The sequence below is a fragment of the Anabrus simplex genome, chromosome X (assembly GCF_040414725.1).
Source record: "Anabrus simplex isolate iqAnaSimp1 chromosome X, ASM4041472v1, whole genome shotgun sequence".
NCBI lineage: Eukaryota > Metazoa > Arthropoda > Insecta > Orthoptera > Tettigoniidae > Anabrus > Anabrus simplex.
The window spans coordinates 139,592,974-139,620,692 of record NC_090279.1 but is presented as its reverse complement, the minus strand read 5'-3'; the positions used below and the strand labels follow the sequence as shown (position 1 = coordinate 139,620,692).

The 27,719-nt window shown below is 39.3% G+C and overlaps 1 protein-coding gene across 1 annotated transcript; it reads left to right on the top strand.

The window, feature by feature from the left end:
- Positions 1-13,269: 13,269 nt before the first annotated feature.
- Positions 13,270-14,316, top strand: LOC137503129 (zinc finger protein 248-like). Its single transcript, XM_068230604.1, has one exon. The coding sequence runs from the start codon at positions 13,347-13,349 to the stop codon at positions 13,878-13,880; it is 534 nt and encodes a 177-aa protein (XP_068086705.1). The 5' UTR covers positions 13,270-13,346; the 3' UTR covers positions 13,881-14,316.
- Positions 14,317-27,719: the final 13,403 nt, after the last annotated feature.

Here is a 27,719-nt window from a genome sequence, read left to right as displayed (position 1 = left end):
TCTAATGCCACTCAAAAAAAGTAAACAACATATGGTTGAAAAATGAAACTAAACTATTATACAAGAAGAAATCTCTACTAAATTTACAATTATATAGGACTCATTTGACCATCTCTCAGAAATTACCCCCACTCGAATGGAGCTCATTTTTAAGGTACACTGACCTCAAACTATCTTACGTATTAGACAAGAAACAGAAAACCCTAAACCATAAATTACTTTGTCTTCAAGAAAACAAATGTAAAACTCCTGACCAAAATACAAACAACAAAGTGTTCCCTTCCCATTTGACTAACATTCCCACTACAATCAACCTATCTAATGCAAGCTTCTCTAACCATGAATTAAATCTATTAGATAAAGGCATCAAACATAATTGGCCTAATCACAAAAAGGCAGAAGACATCATCACTACCATCGCTGAAACCGAAACTAATATCGATAAACAAATCCCAATTGATAAACAGAATGACGTACGATATGAAGTAAAAAAGGAACTCCCAACTTTGATTAATGAGATAACATCTAATAATAACTACAATGTCTCGAAACAAATTCTAAACCTGAAATCCAAAATCCATAACAACAACGTAGTAATTACAAAAGCAGATAAGGGCAACACCATAGTAATAATGAACAAACAAGATTACATCAATAAAACTGAAACTTTTTTTTCAGACAATACCTATACCTTAATTAACAAAGATCCAACAAACAAAATACAGCGTAACTTAAAGAACCTTCTTAAAAATTCTAACTTCATTTTAAATGATCAAGATTATCAGAAATTAACCGTAATGAACCCAAAATTACCTACAGTCAGATCACTGCCCAAACTTCATAAAAATGATGTCCCCATTCGGCCTATAATTAATAGTATCAATAGTCCTACCTATAAAACCTCTCAATTCCTACACAAATTCCTAAAAAAACACTTCAAATTTCACAACTCCAACCCCATAAAGAACTCGATCGAACTTTGTAATTCCCTAAATAAGTTCAGTCTACAACCAAACCACGTTTTATGTTCTTTTGACATCACCAACATGTATACTAATATCCCTATCAACAATACTATTAACATCATAAAAAACAATCTGTTGAAACATAGCACATTGAGTAAAATCGAAATTGATGAATGGTTAAAATTACTTAATTTCGTTTTAGACAACAACTATTTTACCTTCAATAAGAAAATTTACAAACAAGAAGATCTAGCGATGGGAGACCCGTTATCTGGAATACTAGCAGATATATACTTAGATAATCTCGAACATAGTAAGATTATTAATAACATCAACGGACTCTGTCTTTGGCATCGCTATGTTGATGATACCATAGCTATCATTGATAAACAAATCAACAACAGCAATAACATACTATAATTCCTCAACAACTTAGATAATAATATTAAATTCACTAAAGAAGATGAGTTCAATAACTCTTTGAACTTCTTAGACATCAAAATCACACGAGCATTGAACAAATTCGACTTCCAAATATACAGAAAACCCACCTTTTCTCCAACAACCATAAAAAATGATTCTTTACATCCCAACTCACATTAAAAAGCCACTTATCACAGTTTAATATATAGAGCATTAAAGATCCCTATGTCCTCTATTAATTTAAAGAAAGAATTACTATTCATCAAGGAAATAGCTAAATTCAATGGATTTAACACGAGTATGATTGATAAAATCATCAATAAAACCAAACTGAAACTAGCTACCAATTTAACTCCATTAAAACCCGTCAAACCAAAATACGCTAAATTCACGTTCACTAACCATAACATTTACCCGATAACCAAATCATTAATGAAGCACGAAATAAAAATAGCCTACACAACAAAAAACACTAATCGTAATTTATTCTTCAATCACAACTCTATTAACATCACAGACAATAGTTACTCTGGATCAGGAATATACAGATTGAAATGCTCTACATGTAATTTTTCTTATGTTGGCCAAACTGGCCGCAGCTTCTCTACCAGATACGCCGAGCATTACAATGCCCAAAGACACAACAAATTCTCCGCAATGGCCAACCATATGAGGGACACCGGGCATAAATTCACCACAATAGAACGAGACCTCCATATCCTAAAAAGAGTCGATAAAAGCAAACTCATGACAGAATATGAAAACTTATTTATTTTCCTCGACCAACATTTTAATAAAGATAAAAATCTAAATGACACTATTGATGAAAAAAAGCCCCTTGTATGAACAGATTCTTACTTTATTACGAGAATCAACTTCCCTCACCAACAAATTCTTAAAAATCTTCAACCTCACATCAATTAGAGTTCCCACCTCCCCTACAGCTAATATACCCCCTCCCTTCCCCCCGCCGCTAGTACCTCTAATTCAAATACAACCAATAAACCCATAGCCACACCCACCGTAACATCGCTCCCTCCAATAGCCTTACACCGTTACAACACGCGCAGTAATACACTCTCTTCATTCCCTCCCACCAATAGCAGCCCCCCTCCAATAGTTACGTCAACGCAAACAGATCCCCCTCCAGCACAAAACTTCAGTTATAACACACGTAGCAAGAAGTCTACTGTTGCAAATACTTCTAACTCATAATATTACAAGCTATCTTTGTCACCGTCAAATGGTAAGTGCATACGATTCTACTTCAATATTTTTCAAATATCTTTTCACACAATTAACTCTACGTTTCTTGCTTCCATTTACAGATTCCACTTTTATATGCTTTTTCAACTTGAATATCTGCAAGCTCACAATTTGCAACATTTGAACATCACTTCAAATTTTGAGATGGTCCATAGTGATCCTATTTGAAACTGTTCTTCAACTTCTATTCACCAACTTCATATCCTCAACGTGTTTTACAACTTCACCATATGCATCTGACTTTCGTCTTTTATCTTCAAGATCATGATTAACTTCGGATCTCTCGACTAACTTTGACTTTTATTCTCTCTTCTTTACTTTGATTATATAAGATTTTTCGCCATCATCTAATTATAACCGCCAGACTATCGACTTTACTTTTATGCAATCTTACTACTTGTTGTATAACAATCTGTTGTTTTATCCATTCTACTTATTTTAGCAGCCTTCTAATGTTAATTTTGTTAATACTTCCACTATTGTATCTCATCACATTGTATTTTCAAACCATCATTGTTATTTTTAATGTTATTTTACTTCAAATCTCTTCAAGATTTTAAAATTCATTTCATTACTACATGTTATTTAGACGCTTATTTTTAATTTAAGGTTAAGACTATGGCTGATGATGCCTTCAGGGAAGGCGAAACATGTACCACTATTAGCTAACAAATTTATGTAAATCATCCAAGACGATTTTGTATTGATTAGGTGGTCTAATAAATAACTTAATGTTATTATTTCAATCAAATATCATCAATACGGACCAGAAATGATATTTATTACATGCAATACCACATGCTCGGAGGAAATTCAGAAAAGCAAATTGGTCAGCATTCACCACTGAACTGGAAAAATGTGTTAGGTGGATTGCTCCCAAGCACAATTACAAGCGTTTCGTAGATGCAGTTATGATGGCGGGTAAGAAGAGTATGCCATAGGAAAGAATACATCCCTGGTTGGAATGTAGAGACTGATGCACTCTATAACGAATATCTGCATACTGGTGATGAAGACATAGCTGATGAACTTCTTTCCAGCATGGATACTACCCGGAGAGAACGGTGGATTGAGACACTGGAGAATATCCACCTAACTCATTCCAGTAGAAGATCTTGGGGGCACCGCAGAAAACTTGGAGGAAGGACACCTTTGGTGAAGCAACAGCCTGGAGTTACTCCGGATGAAGTAGCATCTCACTTCGTCACAACTTCCCAAACTCCATCAGATAAGAAACATACCAAATACATACGGCGCCAGCTCCAAACTCTGGAATCAAGAACATCACGCACATCAAGGTATTCACAACCGCTTACGGTGCAAGACATCGATGCTGCTCTCAAAGACGTTAAACCAAGTACAGCTCCAGATTTTGACGACATTCATCCAGAATTTCGCATTCATTTAGGGAAGAATGCAAGAAGTTGGCTGCTAAGGTTTTTTACCGACCTTCTACAGAACAGACAACTCCCGGCAGAATTCAAACGAACGAAAGTGATTTCCATCTTGAAACCAGGTAAGCCTGCCAATGACCCAAGCAGTTATATACCAGTTGCCCTTCGTTTTGAGAGGATATTCCACAACAGAATCAGCGCAACTATTTTTCAGCGTATTACAGTTGATCAAGCTGGATTCAGGCCAAATCGCAGCTGCTGTGATCAAGTGCTTTCACTGACATTCCACATGGAAGCAGGTTTCCAGAAACAACTCAAGACCTCAGCTGTATTCATTGATCTTACAGCAGCATTTGACGCAGTCTGAGGTAAGGATTAATTTACAAGCTTCTCCGAATTGCACCCCGTAGGACCATCGTGCAGGTTATAAGCAATATGCTCAATGACAAAAGATTTCGAGTGTGTTTGGGAAATAGTATGAGTAGAGAAAGGAAGCTCAAAAATGGATTACCTCAAGGATCGGTACTGTCTCCCCTACTGTTCAATTTGTATATCTCCGATCACCCAGAAACATCATCGCAAACATTTTTTATGCTGATATCATAACACTAGCCACTCAAAATCGATACCTTAGTGTGACAGAAGAAGTGCTACAAAGAGACCTGATTTCACTTGAAACGTACTTCAAGAAATGGCAACTGTGTCCTAAATCTAACAAAACAGAAGTGTCATGTTTTCTCCTGAATAATCGCCAAGCTGGCATTAAACTTCACATACGTTTTTGTCACCAAGAACTTCGGCATAGCAGCTATCCCAAATATTTGTGGATTACACTTGATCGCACACTATCTTACAAACAACATCTTATGAATCAGTCAAAAAAGCTCAAAACATGTAATATTATCCTTCAGAAATTGTATGGCTCAAGTTGGGGTTCATCAGCAAAGACTTTATGATCTGCTTTGGGACTGGTATTCTCGTGTGGTGAGTACTGTGCACCAGTTTGGCTGAATAGCCCATATACAAGACTAATTGATACTCAAGTGAATGTTAGCTTGCGGTTAATATCTGGTACTATCCAGTCCACATCCCTTTATTGGCTCCCAATTCTGTCAGGTATAATGCCACCTGTTTTAGAAAGATGAAATGCTCCCATCCGAGAGTTCAAGAAGATAGAAATGAACCCTCAACTGCCTGTTTTGGATGATATTCCTGTTCTCAAGGTAACGAGGTTGGAGTCACGACATCCATCTTTGCATGATGCTGTCGCATTGGCTGATGGGAATTTTCACCCTTTTGAAGAATGGAGAAGTCGCTGGAAAGTTGCCACAGACAGTTCCTTACACAACATCTTTTCTGGTGAACGTCATCTTCCACGTAAGATTTGGACCACTCTGAATTGGGTGAGAACAAATCATGGACGACGCAGGGATGCCCTTTATAAGTGGAAATATATCTCATCACCAGAGTGCGACTGTGGTGCATCTCGACAGATGATCCCCATATTGTAAGTGAATGTACACGACGTTCCTACACAGGTAGCCCGAGTGACTTTTTGGAACCAACAGAGGAAGCTATACAGTGGATCACTCAACTGGACATTCTGCTATAAAACATGTTTCTTGTCTGTGTATATTTGTAAATACTATATATTTGTGTCTAACTTGTTGCCCTATGCTAATAATAATAATAATAATAATAATAATAATAGGTAAATAACGTAGTGATATAATATTCTTTCAAAATTGTAATTATTGTCACTGACCTTACAAAGTACCACAAGTGTATGTCCTGTTTTAAAACATTTAATGCAGTAGTGTTTTTGAACTGTAGTTGTGACATTGCTAATTAATTTTTTGCTGTCACACCTTTGTTGGTTACTGTGTGCAGTGATCTTTGATAATCCGTCTGAAATGATTGTATAGTCTCGGATTGGTGCTCTTAACAAAGTGCTTGTATCAGCAGGTCATGCGATGGCTAGTCATAGCCTAAGGTTTGACTTCAAACCAGATTTGTGATGGAAACTATGAATTCTGAATGGTTTATTTGATTTTGTGAGTGGTTAGAGTCTTCTCGGCTCTTATGTGATGCACTGACTTGTTCCTACTGTACTTTCACAACTAGTGGCAAGAAATATTCATGTCGGTCCTCAGAACTACCAAGTACCAGCTCACACTCTCTGTTTCTTTGTAATTCGTGTGTAACAGGACACAATAGGCTACGTTAAAGAACAATCTTGTATTATGACGACCTGTAAAAATGTTGCTTATGAATCCTTTTCACACACAATCATATTTCTATTTTTGATGGAGTCTAAATTAGCTTTCTACTTTCTAAACATATTTTGTGCAGAGACCAGCGAAGCGACATGCATTTTATGTGTCTTCTTTTTTCTTGGCATATACGTCAGAGGACAGTCCATTGTCTACGTAGCTTAGTCCATTTTACATCATAGATTTTAGATGCTTCTGAAGGATTCAGTCGACCGCATCTTATCTGCTACTTCCCACTTTGTTATATATCTCACCTCAGGCGCTATTGTTTCCTCACTCTCATTTCAGCAGTCTACAAATATCATGCCGCAACTTAAATGACTTCCTTTAAAATGTCTAAACTATTTGCCATGGCAGTTGGGTATTGAATTACATAAGAAAAGATTTTAAGATTCATAAAATTTCCTAATTGCTGACTTGTGAAAATACACGTATTTCTGAGGTTACCAATTAGTGATGAGATTACCTTCCATTTGTGGAGAGACACATCGTCCTGAGCTAAATAATTAGTGATAAGGCTTACTTCCGTTTGTGTAGAGACACATGGTCCTGAAGTAACCACTTAGTTATGTGGCTTCCTTCCAGCCTTAGAGCATTGAGTGTCACATGGCCCTCAGCTGACCACCTTGTGCCACTCCTCCATGGTCTTCATATTTATAGGCGTGATCGGGGTGAAAATAACAAACTGATTAATATGATCGTCTGCTGTCTATGATGTATGTAAGCAGACATATGAATTGCAAAATTCTATTCAGGCTAGAATACACTGATGGACTCCCCTCTTGTAGGTACTCGTAGAATTTCACCGGATATTCTAACTGTCCTTCCCATTTAACACAGATATACCCATTTTTTTATTTTTTTGAGTTATAAGTTTTTCTTCACAATGCATTTATAGGAGTCACTTAAACACGAAATCCAGAAGCGTTCAGACATTCAAACACTATTTTGTGAAAATAAGTTTTTATAGATATCGGACATAGGCATTAGGGGAGAAAATTTGAACATACAATAAACTAATTTGAATGTTAGGATGTGTAAAATATCCATTGCATTTCATTTTTGTAACAGAATATTCATTAGTCTGCATCTGGTGGTAGGGTCCGGTGTTGTGGTTCATTGACTCCAGTTAGATCAGTCTCGGGCCATGTCTGCATGTAGTCTTCCAACTTTCAGGCCGTTGTGCACTTTATCAGTCTATGCTGTCTGGTTCGTCCCTAGCGCCTCTTTTCACCGACTTTCTGTGTAATAGTCTGACTTTCCCAATATATCGTCCTCTACACGCAACACATGCCCAAACCAGCCCACACGCCTTTCCCCAATTTTCTTCTGGATCGGTGCATTGCCAAAACGTTTTCTAATAACATCATTTGAAATGTGATCTAGTCTAATTATGCCAGCCTTCCACCTAAGCAACTTCGTATCCATGATGCTTAGTTGGCGTTCTACCTCTAGAGCTGGTCAGCATTCGTTGACCTAGAAAACGATAGGATGGATATCGATAGGACAGATATCAGTTTCGGTAGAACTTAGTTTAGAGATGACCCTTCGTCCAAAGTTCGGAAGGGCGCCTGTTGTCATTCTCCACTTCAGTCAGGCTTTGTATATCCTTAATTTGACTTCATCAGTAAGTCGGCCATAATCATAGATTGTGGAGCCAATATACTTAAATATCTCTACTCGTGCTATATCTTCAACGTCAACATGCATGGTTCCAACTTCTCGACGATGTAATGCAATGTATTCTGTCTTGTTCTTGTTGAGGCGCGGGGCTTATTGCGCTAGTCGATTGTTCCAGTCTTCTGTTTGACGCTGCAGGTCTAGCTTATTCTCTTCAGCCAAATGATATCATTTGCTTAGAGAAGTGTCCATAGTATTGGACTGCGCTGGTTTGTGGTAATTATGTCCATCACAAGAATGAGCTGCAGTGGTGATAAGCCGGGGCCTTGATGGACTCCTACAGTTATGCGGAAGTCATCAGACGCTCCTGCGGCAGCTTGAACACAACTCATTTGTTCTTTGTAGAGCAATTATACCCTCTCAGCAAGGTGCTCTGGAATGCCATGTACTTGTAGGGCTGACTGATTAGGTCATGAAGTACCCGATGGAAGGGCTTCTAAGGGTCCAGAAATTTGTGATGAAGCCTCTTATTCTTTTCACAGTGTTTCTCAAGTAATAGTCCGGCAGCATGGGTTTCTCCTATTGCGCCACAATTTTACACAAATCCAGCTTGGCTTGTTGTATGTTTGTCTAAATCGCTAATCCTTTTGTCGAAGATTTGTTCTAAGTCTCTCATTGCGAGGCTCAGAAGTATGTTCGGGCCGTGATTAGAAAAATCGGCAGGGCTTCCCCTATTTCTGAATTGATACTCCGTCGCTAGTCTGTTTGTTTTTGACCTTCTTTGATGATATGGTTGAAAAGCTTGCTGTAGCCACACTGCTGCATCCCCCCATTGAGAGAAACAAAACTCTGCTGGAAGATAATCGGGACAGATGGCTTTCTCTGGTTTCATTTCCTTCAGCATAGTCTGGACTTTAGTGACGTCATTTTCCTACGTTGGACCTTCAACAGCGGAGGTGATTAGGATTGGTAGATACGGAAATTCCATGATTTAGATGTTGTCATAATAGTTCCACCAGTGTACTCGCGCTTCCCGCCTGTCCAGTAGCAAATCGTCTGTTTCCTCATTGATGCCGTAAAAACGTTGGACTTCTGACGTTTTGCGATGGCTCGATTGACTACCCGTTAAAAATTCCGCTCGAATTCGCGCATGTCATGTTTCACATATAGACCTGCCTACCGGTTTGATTTTGTTACGCAAATACCTCCATTTTACGAGTGGCTGCCTTGTAGGCATTCCAACGAGCAAGAAACTCGTGGTATAGCTGCTTCTTCAACCGTACTGCATATTTAACATCTTCATTCCTTGGCCATATGTCATGTTTAATCCTTCGTTGTCGTCGCCCTGACTTAATTGTTCCAGGAATAGAGCGAAAGGCGTCTTTCAGTTTAGTCCGGCTCACTTCAACTATGGTGATTTGTGACTCTGTAACTTCTGCAACGACGTTAGTCTCCTTCTTCAGGGGCAACCATTTTATCCCAATTTGTCTATTTTCTGTGAAGTATTGGGCTCTTGGTGACTTTATCCACAGCTTAGAAGACTGGTCGTTGTTGCATCGCAAGGATTTAATAAGGGGCAACTGTTATCTCTAGAACATCTTCGATATTTCACCCCCTCACAAGGATGTAGTCAATGCGAATTGGATGGGAGCCACTGTAGTACAGAGTAGAGGACTATCACTCTTTTTGAACCGTGTGTTTGCGATGATCAGTTTCTGCATAATCGCGAATTTGTTGGGCATCGTCGTTCTTTTCTCCATGTCCATGAACGCCATGGACTGTTTGTTCTTCTTTCCTCGGTCCGACACGTCCATTCAGATCAGCGGCAGCGGTCTTCATGTCAGGCAGTGCCCAGAACGCATCTTTGGTTTCCATGCGCACGTCAGTTTGTGGAGCGTTGCGCTGAAACATTGGAATTTCCTTCTCTCCCCAATGCGGACGAGTTACATCAAGCGATTGTCAAACTTTTGCACCTCGGAGACTGAACCGTCAAATTTAGCTGATATGACAATGTCAACACTATGAGCTGTTCTTCGGTTTCTGTTGTACACCAGTTAGTAACCACACCTCTTTTCACATGACTTTTCTCTATTCCATCTTTTTTTCCCGCACCTCTCAGATGCCTACAAGCCTTCTCTCAAGTGCAGTGGCTTATTCGCTACTTCACCCAGGCATAATTCAATGATGGGATACAAAATGGGGGTACTAGCATGGTTAGCCGTCACAGCCCGTGCGACGGTAAACCTAGCATACTTTTCATGCTGACTGGGCACTGCCAATGCGCGTCCCTTCCAGGGGCTGCACTAACCTTGGCTCCGATACCATGAGACATATTTCTGTAATGGTGTAACAGTATTATTTTACGGCCGGTTTGTCTTGAAGCATTTAAGGGCTCATGACGGAAGGTAGTAACGCAGCTGCAGACATGGAGAACAGATGCCTTTTGCAGCCACTCCTCTAGAGAAGAAACGCTACCCTCTTTTCTGCATTAACTTCCAGAAATTTAGTGTACCTCTTCCGACATCTGGTCCCTAGTGAACGTCTCCATCTCCGCCAAAGTTGCCATTAAAGAATTTGTACATGTTTGGTACGCGAGAGCTTTTATATTTTGCTCAAGTTCATCGGCAGGCCAGCGGGGAACCCGTATCCGTCACGTGGGAAGCGCCACATGTTACAGCAATATAGCTGGTTCGTGTACAATATTTATCAATGCAAAATGAAACAACATTTTACTGAAAACTAATTGTGAACCTGATAAATTACTTGTCACAGGAATCACGTATTCACGTAATTAAGAAGGGTTACTGGCTTTTGCACCTTTGCTTGGTGTGATATGCCACAGAACGCATGACATACTATCCAGTGTCGTATTTTCTGCCCCCTGTTGTCTAGTGGTGTCAACATCAATATCTTGTTTGATGATCAAGAGATTTAATCTGTCATATCTGGAATCAATGCCCCCCTTTCATTTGTCCACTTATTTTCTCCAAAGAGTGCAGTAACAATACATGGTCGAGCCTCCCATTACTTTGCTTGTGAGCCAGTCATGCATTCGACTGGGCCATGTGAATTCAGTTCATACAGTATGAACTGGAAAGTACCAGTTCATGCTACGATATATTTTAGCCCGCGTGATCGATTTTCCCATGTGGCAGTTGTAAGCGGATCTCACCTTTAACCAAGAAATTTGCATTTCCCGCCCTTCTTCCGTAGAATATGTAGAACTACTCTGTGGTGGGGAGACAGGCTCAGAATTGGATGCTATCCAACTATGTTATGAATCCACTAAAAATAATCACGTTGCCCGTGATCTTTTTAAATAAATAGAATAATATTCCTTCTTTTACATAGCAGCAATATCCACTACGGTGCAATTCAACGTCTTGTCATCTCGAATTTTGGCTCAAGCCTTGATTTTCATGCTCCTTCTATCCGTATTGTTAAAGTAATACGTGTAAGAATATTCAAGGGCATGATAGGTTGCGTTTGGTTTCAAAATCAGGATATTAGAACATTGTAAAAAAACGCTACCACCAATGCCATATTCTGTGTTGCCTTCATAATGTCTTTAACAGCAGTGTCTTGAGGAGAAAAGACAGTATCAATGCTGGCGAGAGAGCCGTCGTATACTTGTTATATTTCAGCTTTTCCAGGATTTCATCAGGATTAGTGGCTTCCGTGTTAAATACAGGAATTAAGACGTAGACTGATGTAGTACATGGTAGTAAGTATGAACGTCCTTGTATAAACCTACCGTCCTATATGTAGGTTGGCTATGTTTGATTGCACATCAAAGATACATATTTCGGAAAAGCGACACAGTGACATAATAAAATAGAATAGTGATATGATAACAATGCACAAATACAATATGTATATTTCTGTGACAAAATAACATTCATAAAAGATTAGCGATGTTTCAACAGATCTTGCTGAATGTCGACAAACCTTCTCAACTTTATTAATATCTACAACACAGACATTCTCTCAAACAACCTCAAGAACAAGGTCCTTTACAAAAATTATTACTTGCCTGCGACAAGGCGCAGAGTGCTTCAACAAGATCAAAACTCCAAAGCATATGCCATTCTTTATGTAGGAGAACAGACAACGGATTTCGATAGAATTATATGTGCTGGATTAAAGAGCTTGTACGAGTATTTACCCTTTTAGGCTGGACCACTTCTCATGCTTTCTTCAGTATTAACTCGTACATTTCTAAAGCGTGACAAGTTTCTTGCGCCTGATATCGTGATTAAGAAAAGACGCAACATATTCTCGTAACAAGTGAGAGCTTTTGAAATTTAACCTCAGATGATGTTTACTCTCAGGAATGTAATGTTTATGAGTAACGAGCTCTCTGCACTGGATATCAGTGATTGGAATGTCCAGTAGCAAATCCCCTGTGTGAGAGTTGTAGTGGATTTGGCTGTTGAACTAATGGTCACATGGTTTTAATTTGTCACTGTAGATCGAGACCCGAGGTGAGCTATAGAGATCATCAACCTCCGGACGGCGGATCATCTAGTTTTAGGTGTAGTGTGTGCAGTGAAGTCCTGGCTAGGAAGTTGGACCTCTTGCGACATCTGAAGAGACACAAGGAAGATCGACCTTTCAAATGCGATCACTGCGGAAAGGTATTATGTAGCTGAAGCAGCTTGTCGAAATACCTCAGGATCCACCCGCTCCAAGTGTGCGGATTTTCTGATAAATGCCTTACAAAGAGGAAAATGCTGACAGGGGACACGCGATTGCATAAAGGTGGGATTATAAACGAATGCTCAGTATCTCATAAAAATTTCAGAAAACGGCCGGACGTTATGCGGTCTCACACGAGCAAGAACCGATACTGGTGCAACGTCTGTGGAAAATTCTTCAGCTGGAAAAAACTACCAGGTCACATGGGTATTCACACAGGCAACAAGTCTCATTTTTGCACTGTATGTTGCAAATCATTTGTCAAGAAAAGCAGTATATCTTATCACAAGCTGACTAAAACAGGAGAGAATCCATACAGGTGCAATGTGTGTAGCAAGTCATTCATAAAGAAAGGCACTCTAACCGATCATGTTCGGACCCATACAGGCGAGAAGCCATACAGGTGCAATGTCTGTGGCAAATCATTTATACAGAGAGGTAAACTAACCGCACATATGCGGACCCATACAGGCGAAAAGCCGTACACTTGCAACGTCTGTAGGAAATCATTCATACAGAAAAGCAGTCTAACCTGTCATATGCAGACCCATACAGGCGAGAAGCCATACAGGTGCAAAGTCTGCGGCAAATCATTCATACGGAGAGGTAAACTAACTGAACACATGCGGACCCATACAGGCGATAAGCCGTACAGCTGCAATGTTTGTAGCAAATCATTCGTACAGAAAGGGACTTTAACCGGTCATATGCGGACCCATACAGGCGAGAAGCCATACAGGTGCAATGTCTGTGGCAAATCATTCACAAGGAAAAGTAGGCTAACCGAACATATGCCGACGCATACAGGAGAGAAGTCATACAATTGCAACGTCTGTAGGAAATCATTCATACAGAAAAGGATTCTAACCGGTCATATGCGGACCCATACAGGCGAAAAGCCGTACAATTGCAACGTCTGTAGGAAATCATTCATACAGAAAAGCATTCTAACCGGTCATATGCGGACCCATACAGGCGAAAAGCCGTACAATTGCAACGTCTGTAGGAAATCATTCATACAGAAAAGCAGTCTAACCGGTCATATGCTGACCCATACAGGCGAGAAGCCATACAGCTGCAATGTCTGTGGCAAATCATTCATCCAGAAAGGCAATCTAACCAGTCATATGCGGACCCATACGGGGGAGAAGCCATACAGCTGCAATGTCTGTGGCAAATCATTCATCCAGAAAGGCAATCTAACCGGTCATATGCGGACCCATACGGGGGAGAAGTCATAAAGCTGCAATGTCTGTGGCAAATCATTCATAAAGGGAGGCAAACTTACCGAACATATGCGGAGACATACAGGCGAGACATAATGAGAGGCAAACTAACCGAACATATGCGGACCCATACAAGCGAGAAGCCAAACAGCTGCAATGTCTGTGGAAAATCATTCAGAAAGAAAGGCAGTCTGACCTAACTGTTCATATGCGGACACAAACAGAAGAGAAGCCGTACTGTTGCAAAGTTTATTCCACTGAAGCACAACTTGTAGGATTCCAGCAAGATATAGCAGATATCCTGGATTCAGAAGGTCAATTGGTCTGTATCGCGACTGGCCTGTCTAAGGCATTTGATAGGGTATATCATGGGACACTACTGGCAAAAATGAGTGCAATTGGACTAGATAAAAGAGTGACTGAATAGGTGGCTCTGTTTTAAGAAAATAGAACTCAGAGAATTAGAGTAGGTGAAGCTTTCTCCTGCCCTGTAAATATTAAGAGGGGAATTCCTTGAGGCAGTAGTATTGGACCTTTATGTTTTCTTATATATATCAATGATATGTGTAAAGAAGTGGAATCATGGATAAGGCTTTTTGCAGATGATGTTATTCTGTACAGAGTAATAAATAAGTTTCAAGATTGTGAGCAACTGCAAAATGATCTCTATAATGTTGTCGGGTTGTTGCATTTTCAAATTAAAGCTCCCAAATGAGCTGTTTTCATTCAGTAATTGCTACTATACCCCACCCATATCCAATCCCTCCTTCAACGATAACGCCCCTTCCTCCCCAACATCAATAACCGAACCACCGCCGTCTCAATCTATATATGTAGGATTGAGACGGCAGTGAACCGAACTGCCGAACCTTAACCCCACCACTACCACGTGCAAGGGTTTGACAGCGGCATAGGTCCTACCCTTCCGAGGGCCCGGCTCAGACTGAATACTTTTGCCCTCCACCCGCGTGGGCGCGCTGTTGTACATCACGTCACTCACCCTAAGCCCACGTGACGAATACGGCAGCTCCTATTGGTAGAAACATCTTCCGATTGCTATTGGTCAGTTTGAGTTTGACAACTTGGACCACGTGGGCCGATCACGTTTTTGACATTTGTGACATTCTGCTTTACTTTGATTTGTATGCGCATATCTGTTATCTTCGTTTGCGTGTTTCAAGAAAAAGTACAAGATATTTGAGGTAAGCATCTTTACTGTTCTTGTTTTATCAATCTCCTGAGGCCAGAACAAGAAAACATACCACACCAAGGCAAATGAATTTCGAATAATTTGAAACATAAGTGCGGCCAGTTTCCAGTATTCAGGAGATAATAGGTTCGAATCCCACTATCGGCAGCCCTGAAAATGGTTTTCTGTGGTTTCCCATTTTCACACCAGGCAAATGCTGGGACTGTACCTTAACTAAGGCCACGGCTGCTTCCTTCCCGTTCCTATGCCTTTCCTGTCCCATCATCGCCATTAGACCTATCTGTGTCGGTGCAACGTAAAGCAACTAGCCTTATCATATTTGTCTCCCTGTGGGTAGGGCCAGTAGAATAACAGCCACAGCATCCTCTGCCTGCTGTAAGAGACGACTAAAAGGTGTCCCATGTGGGCTATGCACTTGGGAACTTGGGCAGGCTACCACGGAGCCCGTAATTGAATTTTGGCACTGCTTCCACTTACTTGTGCCAGGCTCCCCAATTTCATCTATCCTATCTGATCTACCTCGATCACGACCTGTTCTTTTCTGCCCCCGATTGTATTATGTATGGAGGCCTAGGGAGTCTTATTTTCCCTCCATGGCCCTGGTCCTCCTTAGCAGATACCATCATTTTCCTAGTGTCAGCCCCCTTCCCATTTCTTCTCTCCGATTACTAATATATATAGGGGATGGTTGCCTAGTTGTAATTTCTCTTAAAACAATGAACTAGATTTTAGGCCCTTTTAATCAACAAGCATCATCATCTTAAGCAAGGAGATTTGTGGTGAGGGCAAGATGTTTGGTGGCCGTGACATATACTAGGAACTGTCCCATTATTCGCCTTACTGCAGGCGAAAGGAAAAACCATTCTCAGGACAGCCCGTATCTGTGTCCCAAATGCAGAGGTGTAGAAACACGGTGGAACCATAGCCACCCCTCCTCTGCTTGGTTGGCCGGTTGGAGTGCATGCTGTCAGACCACAGATCAGCCTACTCTGCAACCATCAACATAGATTTCTGCCTTCGATATACAGTAGGTACAAATGGCACTGTCTGAAGTGAGTTTCCACTGTCTTCAACTGGCATTTCGTCTAGGTCACAGCAAAGTCCCTTGCACACCGTAATGTTGTGGAAGTAACAGCATATTGTTCATAGTACTGTACTAAATTAGCAAGCAATTCCTTGGACATAGCTCTTAATAGATGGAGCTATGTTGTGACTTGGCATGGGAATGTTTTGTGCTGGATCAGCTGCCATATTATTGTATGTAGATCCTGATGCTACATATATCTGTAAATTTATTAGAACTCCTCTCCTGCGGATGGACTGAAAGGAAGCATTATTTGTACTGCCTGCATGTTGTAAGAGGGAGCAATCACAGAATCTGTAAGCTCTCTCTTGTCTTTTAAACCCTCAAATATATTCATGATTCCATCCATTTCCATGTAGCAGAAAAATTTTGATATATCCTACTGTCACATAAAATAGAACATTTTTTATTATAAATAGTGTAGGTTAATGAATACAAGGGATGCATACAATTTTGTAGCTTGACATTGTTTATCATCTAAATGCAGATGACTGATTGATTGATATGTTGTGTTTTGGTGCAGTATGTAGGAACAGAGTATGTGCTATCATGTCTTGGTTTCTTCAAACACTACTCTGCCAGAGATTTGCCATCCTTTAGCAGATGCAAAAGAAGTACAAATCTCAATATTTTTCAGTGTGTGGCCGTAGGTGCCTCTTTTGACAGACTGAAAGATGTATCATATAGTAAGTTCCTTGGGAAAATACAAATGGTGTTGCTGAAAAATTTGCAATGTCAGTGCAATGTTAAACTGCAATAAGAGAGAAAAGTATTATGTTGTACCTTGTCAGTTCCAGTCTCTCTTTCATAAGTGAATGATCTTGTATTTGTGTTGTATTGGATAGTTTTCTGGCTGATGTATATTAATTGATGATTAACACTGCTGAATATAATGTCATGCTATTATGATATACTATTATCACTAAAACTTTTGTTAAAATTTCTACACAATTTTATTCCTGTAACACTGTGGATAGTAGGTAGAATATAGCTCCATAAATCAAAAAATCATGTTTCATTTCAATTTACCTTTGAATCCTACAAACTCTCTCCTTAGCATATGAGTTTCCTTTTATCATTTTGGTTCCTGTGTATGGTTTTCTTTCTTACATTGTATTTATATTTTATTTCCTGCATAAGTGGCATATCTTGATACTATTGACTGTTACAGTTGGCTTAAGTAGTGTTAAAGAGGACTGATGTACGAGGGGATGTTAGTGTCTATTTCTGTCGTAGGTGTTAATCTGAGATAAGTATTGCCAATCCCACTCACCTTCAGGTCACTTCCTTCCTCCCTTTGTGAGTTAGCTCCGTTTTTCCTCAGCAGAAACAAACAAAAGCAGCACAGGCAAGGCCAGTCACTCCGATCCTTCAAGGCTTTGTGGATTAGTAAAAATAAAATATAGCTCCATAATTGAAATAATTATAATAAGCAGCACAAGTGGTAAGCTTCTTTTCTCCAGCAAAAAAATTATTAATAATAATAATAAAGCACAGGCCTACCTCCAGGTGTATTGTTGTTCAGAATGCAGTATTTCAGAAAAAGGTAACAGAAAGAAGGAAAGAAAGAAAAGGAAATGAAAGAAAAATATAAGAGAAATAAAAAAAGAAAAAATGTATTTAATGTAATATTTAAGAATGGAGGGGGGACGAGAACCTGGGGACCCTCCGCGCGCTAAACGATTTAAATCACCCGCCCGGTAATTTTAGTTCAGCCCTGTTTACACTAGAGGCGCTGGTGTGCAATTCCTGGCGATCTTTGCGCAGCCGTTGCGTACAGAAGTAAAAAATAACGTTGAGAGTCATCTCTTACTCATTCTCTTTGACCACGTGTAAAGCCCACTAGAACAGGACTGTATTGATAGTTGATAGTTGCAAATATAACGGGATATTGCACCCAGTGCTGTTTTCAAGAAGTGTCGTGTACTCTGGAGTTGTCACTGGTAATTCATCCTTTCCTAAATTCAGCCCGTTCTACTGACTGATACAAATGAAATCCGTTCTTTAAGTGTTTGTTTTAAGTGATTACACTGAATTAAAATATCAGGTTTCGTCTCTAGGTGTGAGGTATGTGTTACATAAGACGCGCATTAGCCATTTGTACAGCCTATTCCGTTAATTTATTGTGCTACAGATTTTCTTCATTGAGAAATTGTGACTTCTATCATTTACACTGTGTCCACAATCTCTATTGTCGATAAGGTTCAAGTTCTATAATTTACTTTTGCGAAAATTATACATCTCAATTGGGAACAGTAAGAAGTTAATACTAATCTTTCTCAGTTTCAGCATTCTACGTATTTTTAATATTTAATATTTTTAATTTTCTTAAATTTTATTTCTACTTAAGCATTAAAACTGTATACGCATATAACCGGCATCCTTTTTGAAAACTCCTGGCCTTTGTGTCACAAGTGCCAGCAAATCTGTTCCTCGTGTGTTGTAGCAATATAACGTAACTTACCTTACCTATCAAAATTTTTTTGGAGTGCAGAATATTTCTGAAGGGCTACGCAGGTGAAGAATCGCGGATATTAGTTTCAGAAAGAAATTACAATATGTAGTGCATAATTTTAATGATTGTGTTGCTGTGTTATTTACCTATGTTTGCAATTTAATAGTGACGCTGTGAATATTGAGTTGTTCTTTACACTGTAGGCTGCGACATGTGGTAGTAGGGTTCGAAATTTTGATAAGTTTCCGTTTAGGATATCATATGTAGAATTCTTGTTATGGTTATCAGTGTTGTTATGGAGATTCTTCTGCATTGTATCAGTCATAGAAAACTTGAGGTCCAATAGGTATGATCACAATATTAACAGTCATGTAAAATTTTGAGTCTCTTTGGTATGTTCATAATATTGACGGTCATGTAAAATTTCAAGCATAATGCTTAGTTTGTTGACAGATAACCTAAGTAGCAATGACTGCAATAAGGTAATATATTTCTCTGGGCTATGTTTCAGTGTAAAATCATTGGAAGTAATCAAGAACCCCAGTACCTTGTAACTACTTCAGTTGCAGTGTGAAATGGACCTGCAAGTAAAAATCAAAGAGGAACCAGCCTGGCTTGAAAGAACAACAAATGCATCACTTGTGAGTCTCATGGCAAATAACTTTATAGAGATCAGAATTTAACCCTTAGTAGCTGAATAAGTTTGGCAGGGGCATAATTTACTATGTGCTTCCCCAATATTAACCCCAGCAGTCGCCATTTGCTACATGGGCATTGAGGAAAAGTATGTCTCTCTTTTGTTTCTTTGTCTGGGAGTATGTGATAATGTGCTACGCAAGGTAGCCAACTCTTAGGAAGTACAAACAACAGTATTTATATACATCTATAGGTCCAACTAGTGACAGAAACTTTGTTCATGGGGCAAGGAAAGGGGTTCTGGTGGCACATGCCCCCAGATTATGGTCGCCAAGTGGACAATTGGCCTCTAGCATTTACTAGGGAGATGGCAGTGCATGCTATGTTTCATAGTGGCAAAAAGCTGAATTAAAGTTGTGGACTTGATAGTGAAGGAACCTTGGTTAGGTCCAGCTACCAATGAAGTTGTGACAGGCAGCGTTTCAAGATCGAGGCATCAGGACATTTCATGAGCTAAGTACCCATCAAATGACTGTTTATTGTTTATTGATTACCTCTGGCATTTATTGAAATGGATTTCTGTAGGTTGTATGGTTATGTTTTTATTCTCCATGGTTTGCTAATGGTATCGTTGTGGGATTGACATCATCTCCTATCATACATTATCCAATTTTAGTGCTAGTACCTGCTGAACTGAAGGACAATTGTGGGTGCTGGATTTAATTCGGTTACGGCCAGTAGGACTTTGAATTTCATAGTGAACATATTTTTCCTCCAAAAGAAGTTCCAGGTAAGATTTGCATCATTTAAACTTCTTTACAATGTTACTAATGTTGGGTGATCTCATAGTAAAACTCTGCCTTGGCGGAGAAGCTGTGAAATAATTTCGGAGAAGAAGCGACTTATTGTCATCATCTTTCCTTGCTCTGTCTGTTGCTACTGTAAACACAGTCCATTGTAATCTTCTGAATGTGTGGCTTACAGTTCAGTCTCTCTTCATCTGATAGCTTACATGGTGATGTGATAACATTCTACTTTCATGTTGGGGAGTGTAATTTGGGTCCATTCTAGAGGTATTTGATGAAGCTGAATATCCCAGCACACGTCTGTAGTTATACTGGCATAAAAGGGAATTCCTGCACATCATTCTTGCACCTCAGAGTCTTTGAAAACCTTGAGAGTTGGAAGAGGGATGTTCAATGAATAATTGTGACTTGGCAGCAAAAATCTACTCCCAACACTGTGAACTGCTAATTTATAGATGTGATATTGTCCAGGAGTTGCTTAAAGGTGAAATTCTGCAGCTTATGCACACTGTTCTCTGAATAAATGTTTGCTGGTTGAATTCTAAATTATAGACACTACAGAGGAGAACGGTGTCTGAACATATCTGAGATGCGAGTGCACTGCTATTCAAGATCTATACTCTTGACACTTCTTGTTATGTTCTATTCTTGGGTATATAGAAAAAAACAATAGCTGTCATCAACAACAACGGAATTCAAGAACTACAATGTGACCCTACAAATAAATTTCAAAGAAAATAAAACAAGCTATCCAGCAAACAGACTTTAATCTCACAGAACAAGAAAAGGAAAGCCTCACCATCAAAAAATCCCAAACTCCCCACAGTAAAAGCCATCCCCAAAATACACAAAAGCTCATGTCCCATTACACCAATAGTAAATTATGATGTGCCAATTTACAATTTAAGCTAACAACTAAAAAAATCCTAAAAGAGAAAATCTCACTTAAAGAAGACAGATAAATTAAAACCAGCCTAGAACTAATCAACCCCTTCCCGCCCAAAAGCGCCCGACTGTTCACTTTGCCTTACGGTCCGTATTGCCCTAAAACACCCAGCTGCATTATCTGCATACGTGTGCAATCTATGCAATAGTTTTGTATTTTTTGGTAGTGAATTGTTTATTAGGCTTTGATGAACATGCAGTACAATAGGAAATAGGAAATAAAAGAAGAGTGAGAATTCGTCTTGAAGTTGTCTAGGCAACGGACTTGAACTTCCGCGAGTGTTGGTCAGCTGTTTAGTTCGTAAACATGACGGGATTGAATACTGCAGATATTGAGACTGAGCTGAATAGCGGGATAAGAAATGACACAGAATTGTTGAGCAGGGGTGGCGGTAAATTTTTAGTGAGTAAATAACATATCAACAAAGATAATTTTACTGATAACCGTGATATAAGTGAAAACGGATATCTAGAAATCGGACCTGATGATGATGCGGCTGCAATTCAGGTAACACAAACATTTTGTTTCATTACTCAATGATTATATGGATGATGTTGTACCTATCAATAATTTCAAAAGAGTATTTTGAGAAACAGGTTATATTTTTACATATGTTAGTTGGAGGCAATCTATTCAGTGACGTTACGATTGCGTATATATCAATGCTGCAATCAAACAGGCGCATTTCAGTAAAATAGAAACAGAATGGGAAGACACTTGCTAGAGGAAATGAAAGTTGATATACAAGGTCACCATTACACTTCCAGAATCTCATCTTTATTGGCTTAGGGGGATTTAGACAACATGAGGATATGACAAAAACAGCCTACCTCAGTGTTGAGTATCTCCAGCACGGGTGGGGGTTTGAACCGACAAACTTATGACTCAATGAATAGAGAAATGGACATAATGGTATGTTAAATGTTGTAAATGATGGCATGTTTTCTAATATTATTGAAAATGAAACGGTGTGCTTTGCTTGAATATTTCCTAATTAATAGGTTGAAACCTGGGGATAAGCGGAGCAAAAATGTGGGTGGTAAAGGGTTAAAGATACCCTTTGACATCACTAACATGTACACCAACGTAACAATAGATGAATCCATTAAAATTATCGAAAATCTTCATAAAGAAAATACTTCACTGCAGGAAACCAAAGAAATAATTAGCCTTATTAGAACAATGCTACACCAAAATTGCATTGCATTCACTGACAAGATCTATTGCCACAAAGAAGGGTTAGCCATGGGATCACCATTATAAGGTATAATAGCAAACATTTTTTGAATAACTTTGAAAACATCTTCTGAACGTATCAGCATTCAAAAGGAATATTATACTGGAGCAGGTATGTAGGCGACATCATGTGCATATGATAATGACTTCACTAATGAACACCAGTTATTAAACACACTAAATTATTAACAAAATTCCACCAGCTTCACAATGAAGCAAGAATCTAATAAGAAAATAACACCACAATCAGCAGGAATAATGGCAACCTGTCTTACAAAGTGTACAGCAAGCCCACTCAGGTGTTGCATGCTATTGACGAGTCTAACCATGCATACACACTAAAAATAGCTGGATTGAATACAATGATACACAGAGCTGTTTCCATACCAATGAGCACAATGGAGTTCAATGAAGAGGCACAAATTGTTAAACAAATCATGAAAGAAGACAACCACCCTCCAGGCACAGTAGATAAAATATTAAACAAACAAAAGAAAAGTCCCTGGAAAACCACCACACTTGGTTCTCAACTACATTAATAATAACACATAAAAAGTAGGTTATATCTTTAGGAAACAGGGTATTAATTAACCTTTAGGATGAACAACACACTGCAGAGACACATCAACAAGTGCACCTAAACAAAAAAGACCCTTTTCTCAAAGTCACGAGTCTATGAACTCAAGTGCCAAGAACTTAACTGCAATGCCACCTATATAGGTCAGACAAAACAAAATTTCCACACAAGATTCAAAGAACACAATAAACGATCAGATATAATCAGCATTCAGCCTTTGGGGAGCACATATACGACATTTCACACTATTTCACAGACATCAACACAGATCTAAAAATTTTACACATTGAAAATAATATAAAATCTTCGAATATGAGGGAAGCAATCGAGATCTACATCGCAGAAAGTGCTAACGTAACCAACTTAAATGACCATACACACTTAAAAAATTCCCCGCACATCGCTCTACTCACATAATATCTGGACCATACTTACTCATTAAATTGGCATTTATCACAATAATATCCTATAGATATTCTCTATTTCAATTCCATACATTATTCATCTAAAATCATTCAGTTGCATTCATCCATCTTACATAAAAGTACATTATAACATGAAGTAGGTTAATAACCTTCTCTCCCCTCTCCAGTGTGGAAAGAGTATTCCACAGTGCTCCACTCGTTCCATCCTACTTCCCCCTCTCCTCTCCATGGTACAGTGTACTAGATTTTAACATCCAGTAGGAGGGATCCACAATGTTCGGCACTCCCCTCTCATGCTTCCCTTCCCCTCTCCGTAAGGTTTGTGCTATACTCAAAACTTTCCATTTACCTCTCCATGACCACAGTCCTGAAATAGTATTTGGTGACAACAAAGTTGGCATTGGCAGTCTAGATATGTTCAGGAGTTTTCTTGATATATTAATACTTGTAAATTTCTTATTTGTCAGTACTGGCTCATATTATCACTGAACTCTCTATCATTGACAAGTTTATGCAACGTAAACAATGCTGTACATGTATGCATATTTTGTGTGATTTCATAGAGTCTGAGGATGTTCTTGTAGAATGAAACATGTCATTCTTTGTATAATAGAGTGTTTATTTTTTACAGGTATGTTTATAGTGTAATAATTTATGTTAAAATTGTATGTTTGACAAACTAGAAAGTTTTTTTGTTACATTTAACTAAGTCTACAATGGAAAGTATGGCTTCATCTTTAACAAACTCTCCATTTTGTGCGTCATTTTATCTTCCTTTCCTTAGTTCAGCTACTGTTTGATTTCTTCTGTATTAAATGGGATAAGTGAGTATATTCTGGAATTTTATACTTTAATTTGCTTTTATTAGTAAACTAACTTGTAATAGAATGTAAGCTTCTGATCACAGTTCCTCCTGCACCCCTGTAGTGTCAAAATGTTTCATGAATCCAAGTGAAAAATTTAAAGGTCTCGTAGTACGAGGGCCATCCGATAAATAGGTTTCCCTATTTTACAAAAAATACAAGCAGGCTATTTACACTTGTGCTGGCCCTGCAGTGTGGGGGTAACATGCCTGCCTCTTACCCAGAGGCCCCGTGTTCAATTCCTGGCCAGGTCAGGGATTTTTACCTGCATCTGAGGGCTGGTTGGAGGTCTACTCAGCCTATGTGATTAAAATTGAGGAGCTATCTGACGGTGAGATGGTGGCCCTGGTCTAGGAAGTCTAGAATAACGACGGAGAGGATTGTTCGTACTCACCACATGACACCTCATAATCTGTAGGCCTTTGGGCTGAGCAGTGGTCACTTGGTAAGCCATGGCCCTACGGGGGCTGTTGCCCCATGGTGCTTGGTTTTATTTACCTTTGAGAAATATTTAATTTTCATTCTACAACTCGTACACTACTTTTCCACATAGTCACCATTTCAGTCCAAACATTTTGTTATCTTGGCAGCAGTTTCTTGATACCTTCATCATACCGGGTCGGGTCCCATCTCTGTAGACAGCGGTGCACTTCCTCTTCCACCTCTTCATCAGTTGCAAACCGCTTACGTCCAAGGTGCAACTTGAGTTGTGGATAGAGATGGAAATCATTCGGGGCAAGTTCCGCAGAATAAGGTGGATGGGGAAAAAGGTCCCTTTTGAAGTTCTGCAGCAAATCCTGCGTCCTTTGAGCTGAATGGGCAATATTTTCTGAGACAAGACCAGAACGTTTTCGTTGGATTTCAAGTCTGAGCTTCGTGAGGATCGTGCAGGACCTCTCATGTGTGACCACAGTGCATTGGGGCGGTCAGTCAACCAATACAACATCATTACAGTCCCAAAAGGCAGTAGCCAAAACTATGCCTACAGAGGCTGAGGTCTAACCGGGCAAGTTGGCCATGCGGTTAAGGCCGCGCAGCTGTGAGCTTGCATCTGGAAGATAGTGCGTTCGAACCCCACTGTCAGCAGCCTTGAAGATGGTTTTCCGTGGTTTCCCATTTTCATACCAGGTAAGTATTGGGGATGTACCTTAATTGACGCCACAGCTGCTTCCTTCCCACTCCTAGGCTCTTCCTCTCCAATCGTCAACATAAGACCTATTTGTGTCGGTGCGATAGTAAATTGTAAAAAAGAGTCTGAGGTCTTGGCCCTTTTTTATGAGCATGTTCACCAAGTTTCTTCCATAGCATGCTTTGTGGTTTTGTTTTTAGAGTTGAATAATGCTCCCTGCTTTCATCTCCAGTAACAATGCGGGAAAACATTTGATCTCCCTCTCTTTGAAGCATTTGCAGGGAAGCTCAGGCTACTTCGTTCTGTTATTGCTTGTGAGCATCAGTAAGAAAACTTGGGACCCATCTTGCACAGACTTTTCAATACTGCAAGACATTCAACAATATCATTGCAATAAAGAACTGCCCAGTTTCCGTGCCGGGAGGCAGTAGATTCATTATCTCGACAGTGCTGACGCATTAATCTTTGTCCACCACATTCTGGCCAACAGTGGCTGTAATGGGCCTGGCGCTGCGCTGTCATCATGTACATCTTGCTGCCATTCCAGGAACCATGAATGCCAGCATGCATCTTTCACTATAAACTCACACCAAATGGCAATGAATATTGGTAGCCATTTCATTTTTTGCCGTGGAAAAGCGAATAACAGGACAGAGTTCACAAGTGGAAACGCTTTCAAGTGGTAGCTCCATGGCAGGTAACGCCGTACTGGTGAACACAGAGCAAGCACGTGCGGTTGAAGATCACCTTACCCCAGCCATACGCCAGTGGAAGTTCCTACAGTACCAACTTAATTCTAAAACATGTGGTTTGCAGAGAGAAAATAAGGAAAAATTATTTACTGGATGACGTTCGTAGATCATGAAAGAGCTTCTGTAACTGCAGATGTACACTCCAACACTGATGGTGTTCTCATCCCCACAGTTCTTCACCGAACACTGCATAACATCCTTGTAGTAGTAAAACATTTCATTTGTAGTTGCTTTATGTTTGACCTGCATCACATCCTTCCCTGGTCTATGACTGTGATAAGCCTGCTTCTTTCATGTTCGTTTTTTATTTTTACACTTGGATGAACAGAACTGTCTCAATGCAGTGTTTATCCCCTGTGAGCTCGGCAAAACCAGATTATAGAAAGTGATTAAATTGTTTCAAGGGATTTTGATCTGTCTGTCTAAACAAATAGCATGTTAAGAGCATAGTATTAATATTTCTCACTGTATGGCAAAAGATTTAGAACAGTTTTAATACTTGGATGTGATTCAAACAACCTCAATGATTTGATAGACGTAATTGGATACATAAAATCAATTAATATAATTTAGTGTTTATGTCTGTGGCAGATTCCTTCCAAAATTTTGTGCGAGATGGTCCCAATTCCATCTCTGGTAGGATATCTTCTGATATGGCTAGAAAATGCTTCTCACTTTATATTTGGTTCTCAGTCTCATGCTTTCTCTGACATTAGGTTTGAACAAGGATGATAACACCATTCTCAGTGCAGCCTTTGGTTTTGAAATCCTCTGCTGGTAGAAATCTCTCTTAAACAGTAGTAAAATTTTGAAAGTAACTGTAATACTTGGAAGTAGTAAATTATCATGCTCATTTGTTGGTGACAGTATTTGTAGATGTGTGTTACGTGCATAACCTATGTATCTTATTTTCCACAGGAAAATATTGAAAATGTATCAGAAATGATACCACTGAAAAAAGAAGCCAAATCAGAGTTAACAGAGCCAGGGCCAATGCAGGAAAAGTCACTTGAGGTAATGTACATAATTTGATAAGCCATTGTTAGGTACTGAAAATAGAAAATTGCTGAACAGATATCAGTGGTTGACCCTTCATTTCAATACATATGACTGATACACTTTTTTTATGAGATTGACTGTTTACTTACCTAATTTTCACCTTTCCTTCATGTTCTTTAAGATCTTCAATTATGTATCACGCAGCAGTTGGGATGGATCCAAAGACCTCTACTGTATATAATTTGGGAAGTGGTATCATTGCTACTAATATTTTTGACTTTGTGAATATTTTCAAACACGGAGTTGCTATAAGGAGCACTTTTTTGTTACTGTTCCTGGGTATTTTACTAGTTGTTCCAAATGAAACACCATTGTAATCTTGTTGATTATATTGACTTCTAGATAATACAATTATTTGTAGATACAAGTTGCAGCTGATTGCTTGCTTACTGTCAGAATTCACTTACAAGTAGAAAACATTCTTATCCTTCCTAATGTGGCCTGTGATGATACTAGTCTATGGTGACTTATAATATTACTTAAACTTTCAATGAATAAATGAGCCCTTCAAGAGTGATCTGTTTCATGTGTGGTAAAGGACAGGCTTTGTATGTTCCCCATTACTCACCTGAACATTAGGATCACTGCCATCGTCCACTGTGTTGTTATGGGCTATTTATTGGGATATTTAATTGACAATCACTTTCAGGAATTCTGGCTTGGCTGCTCAATATAC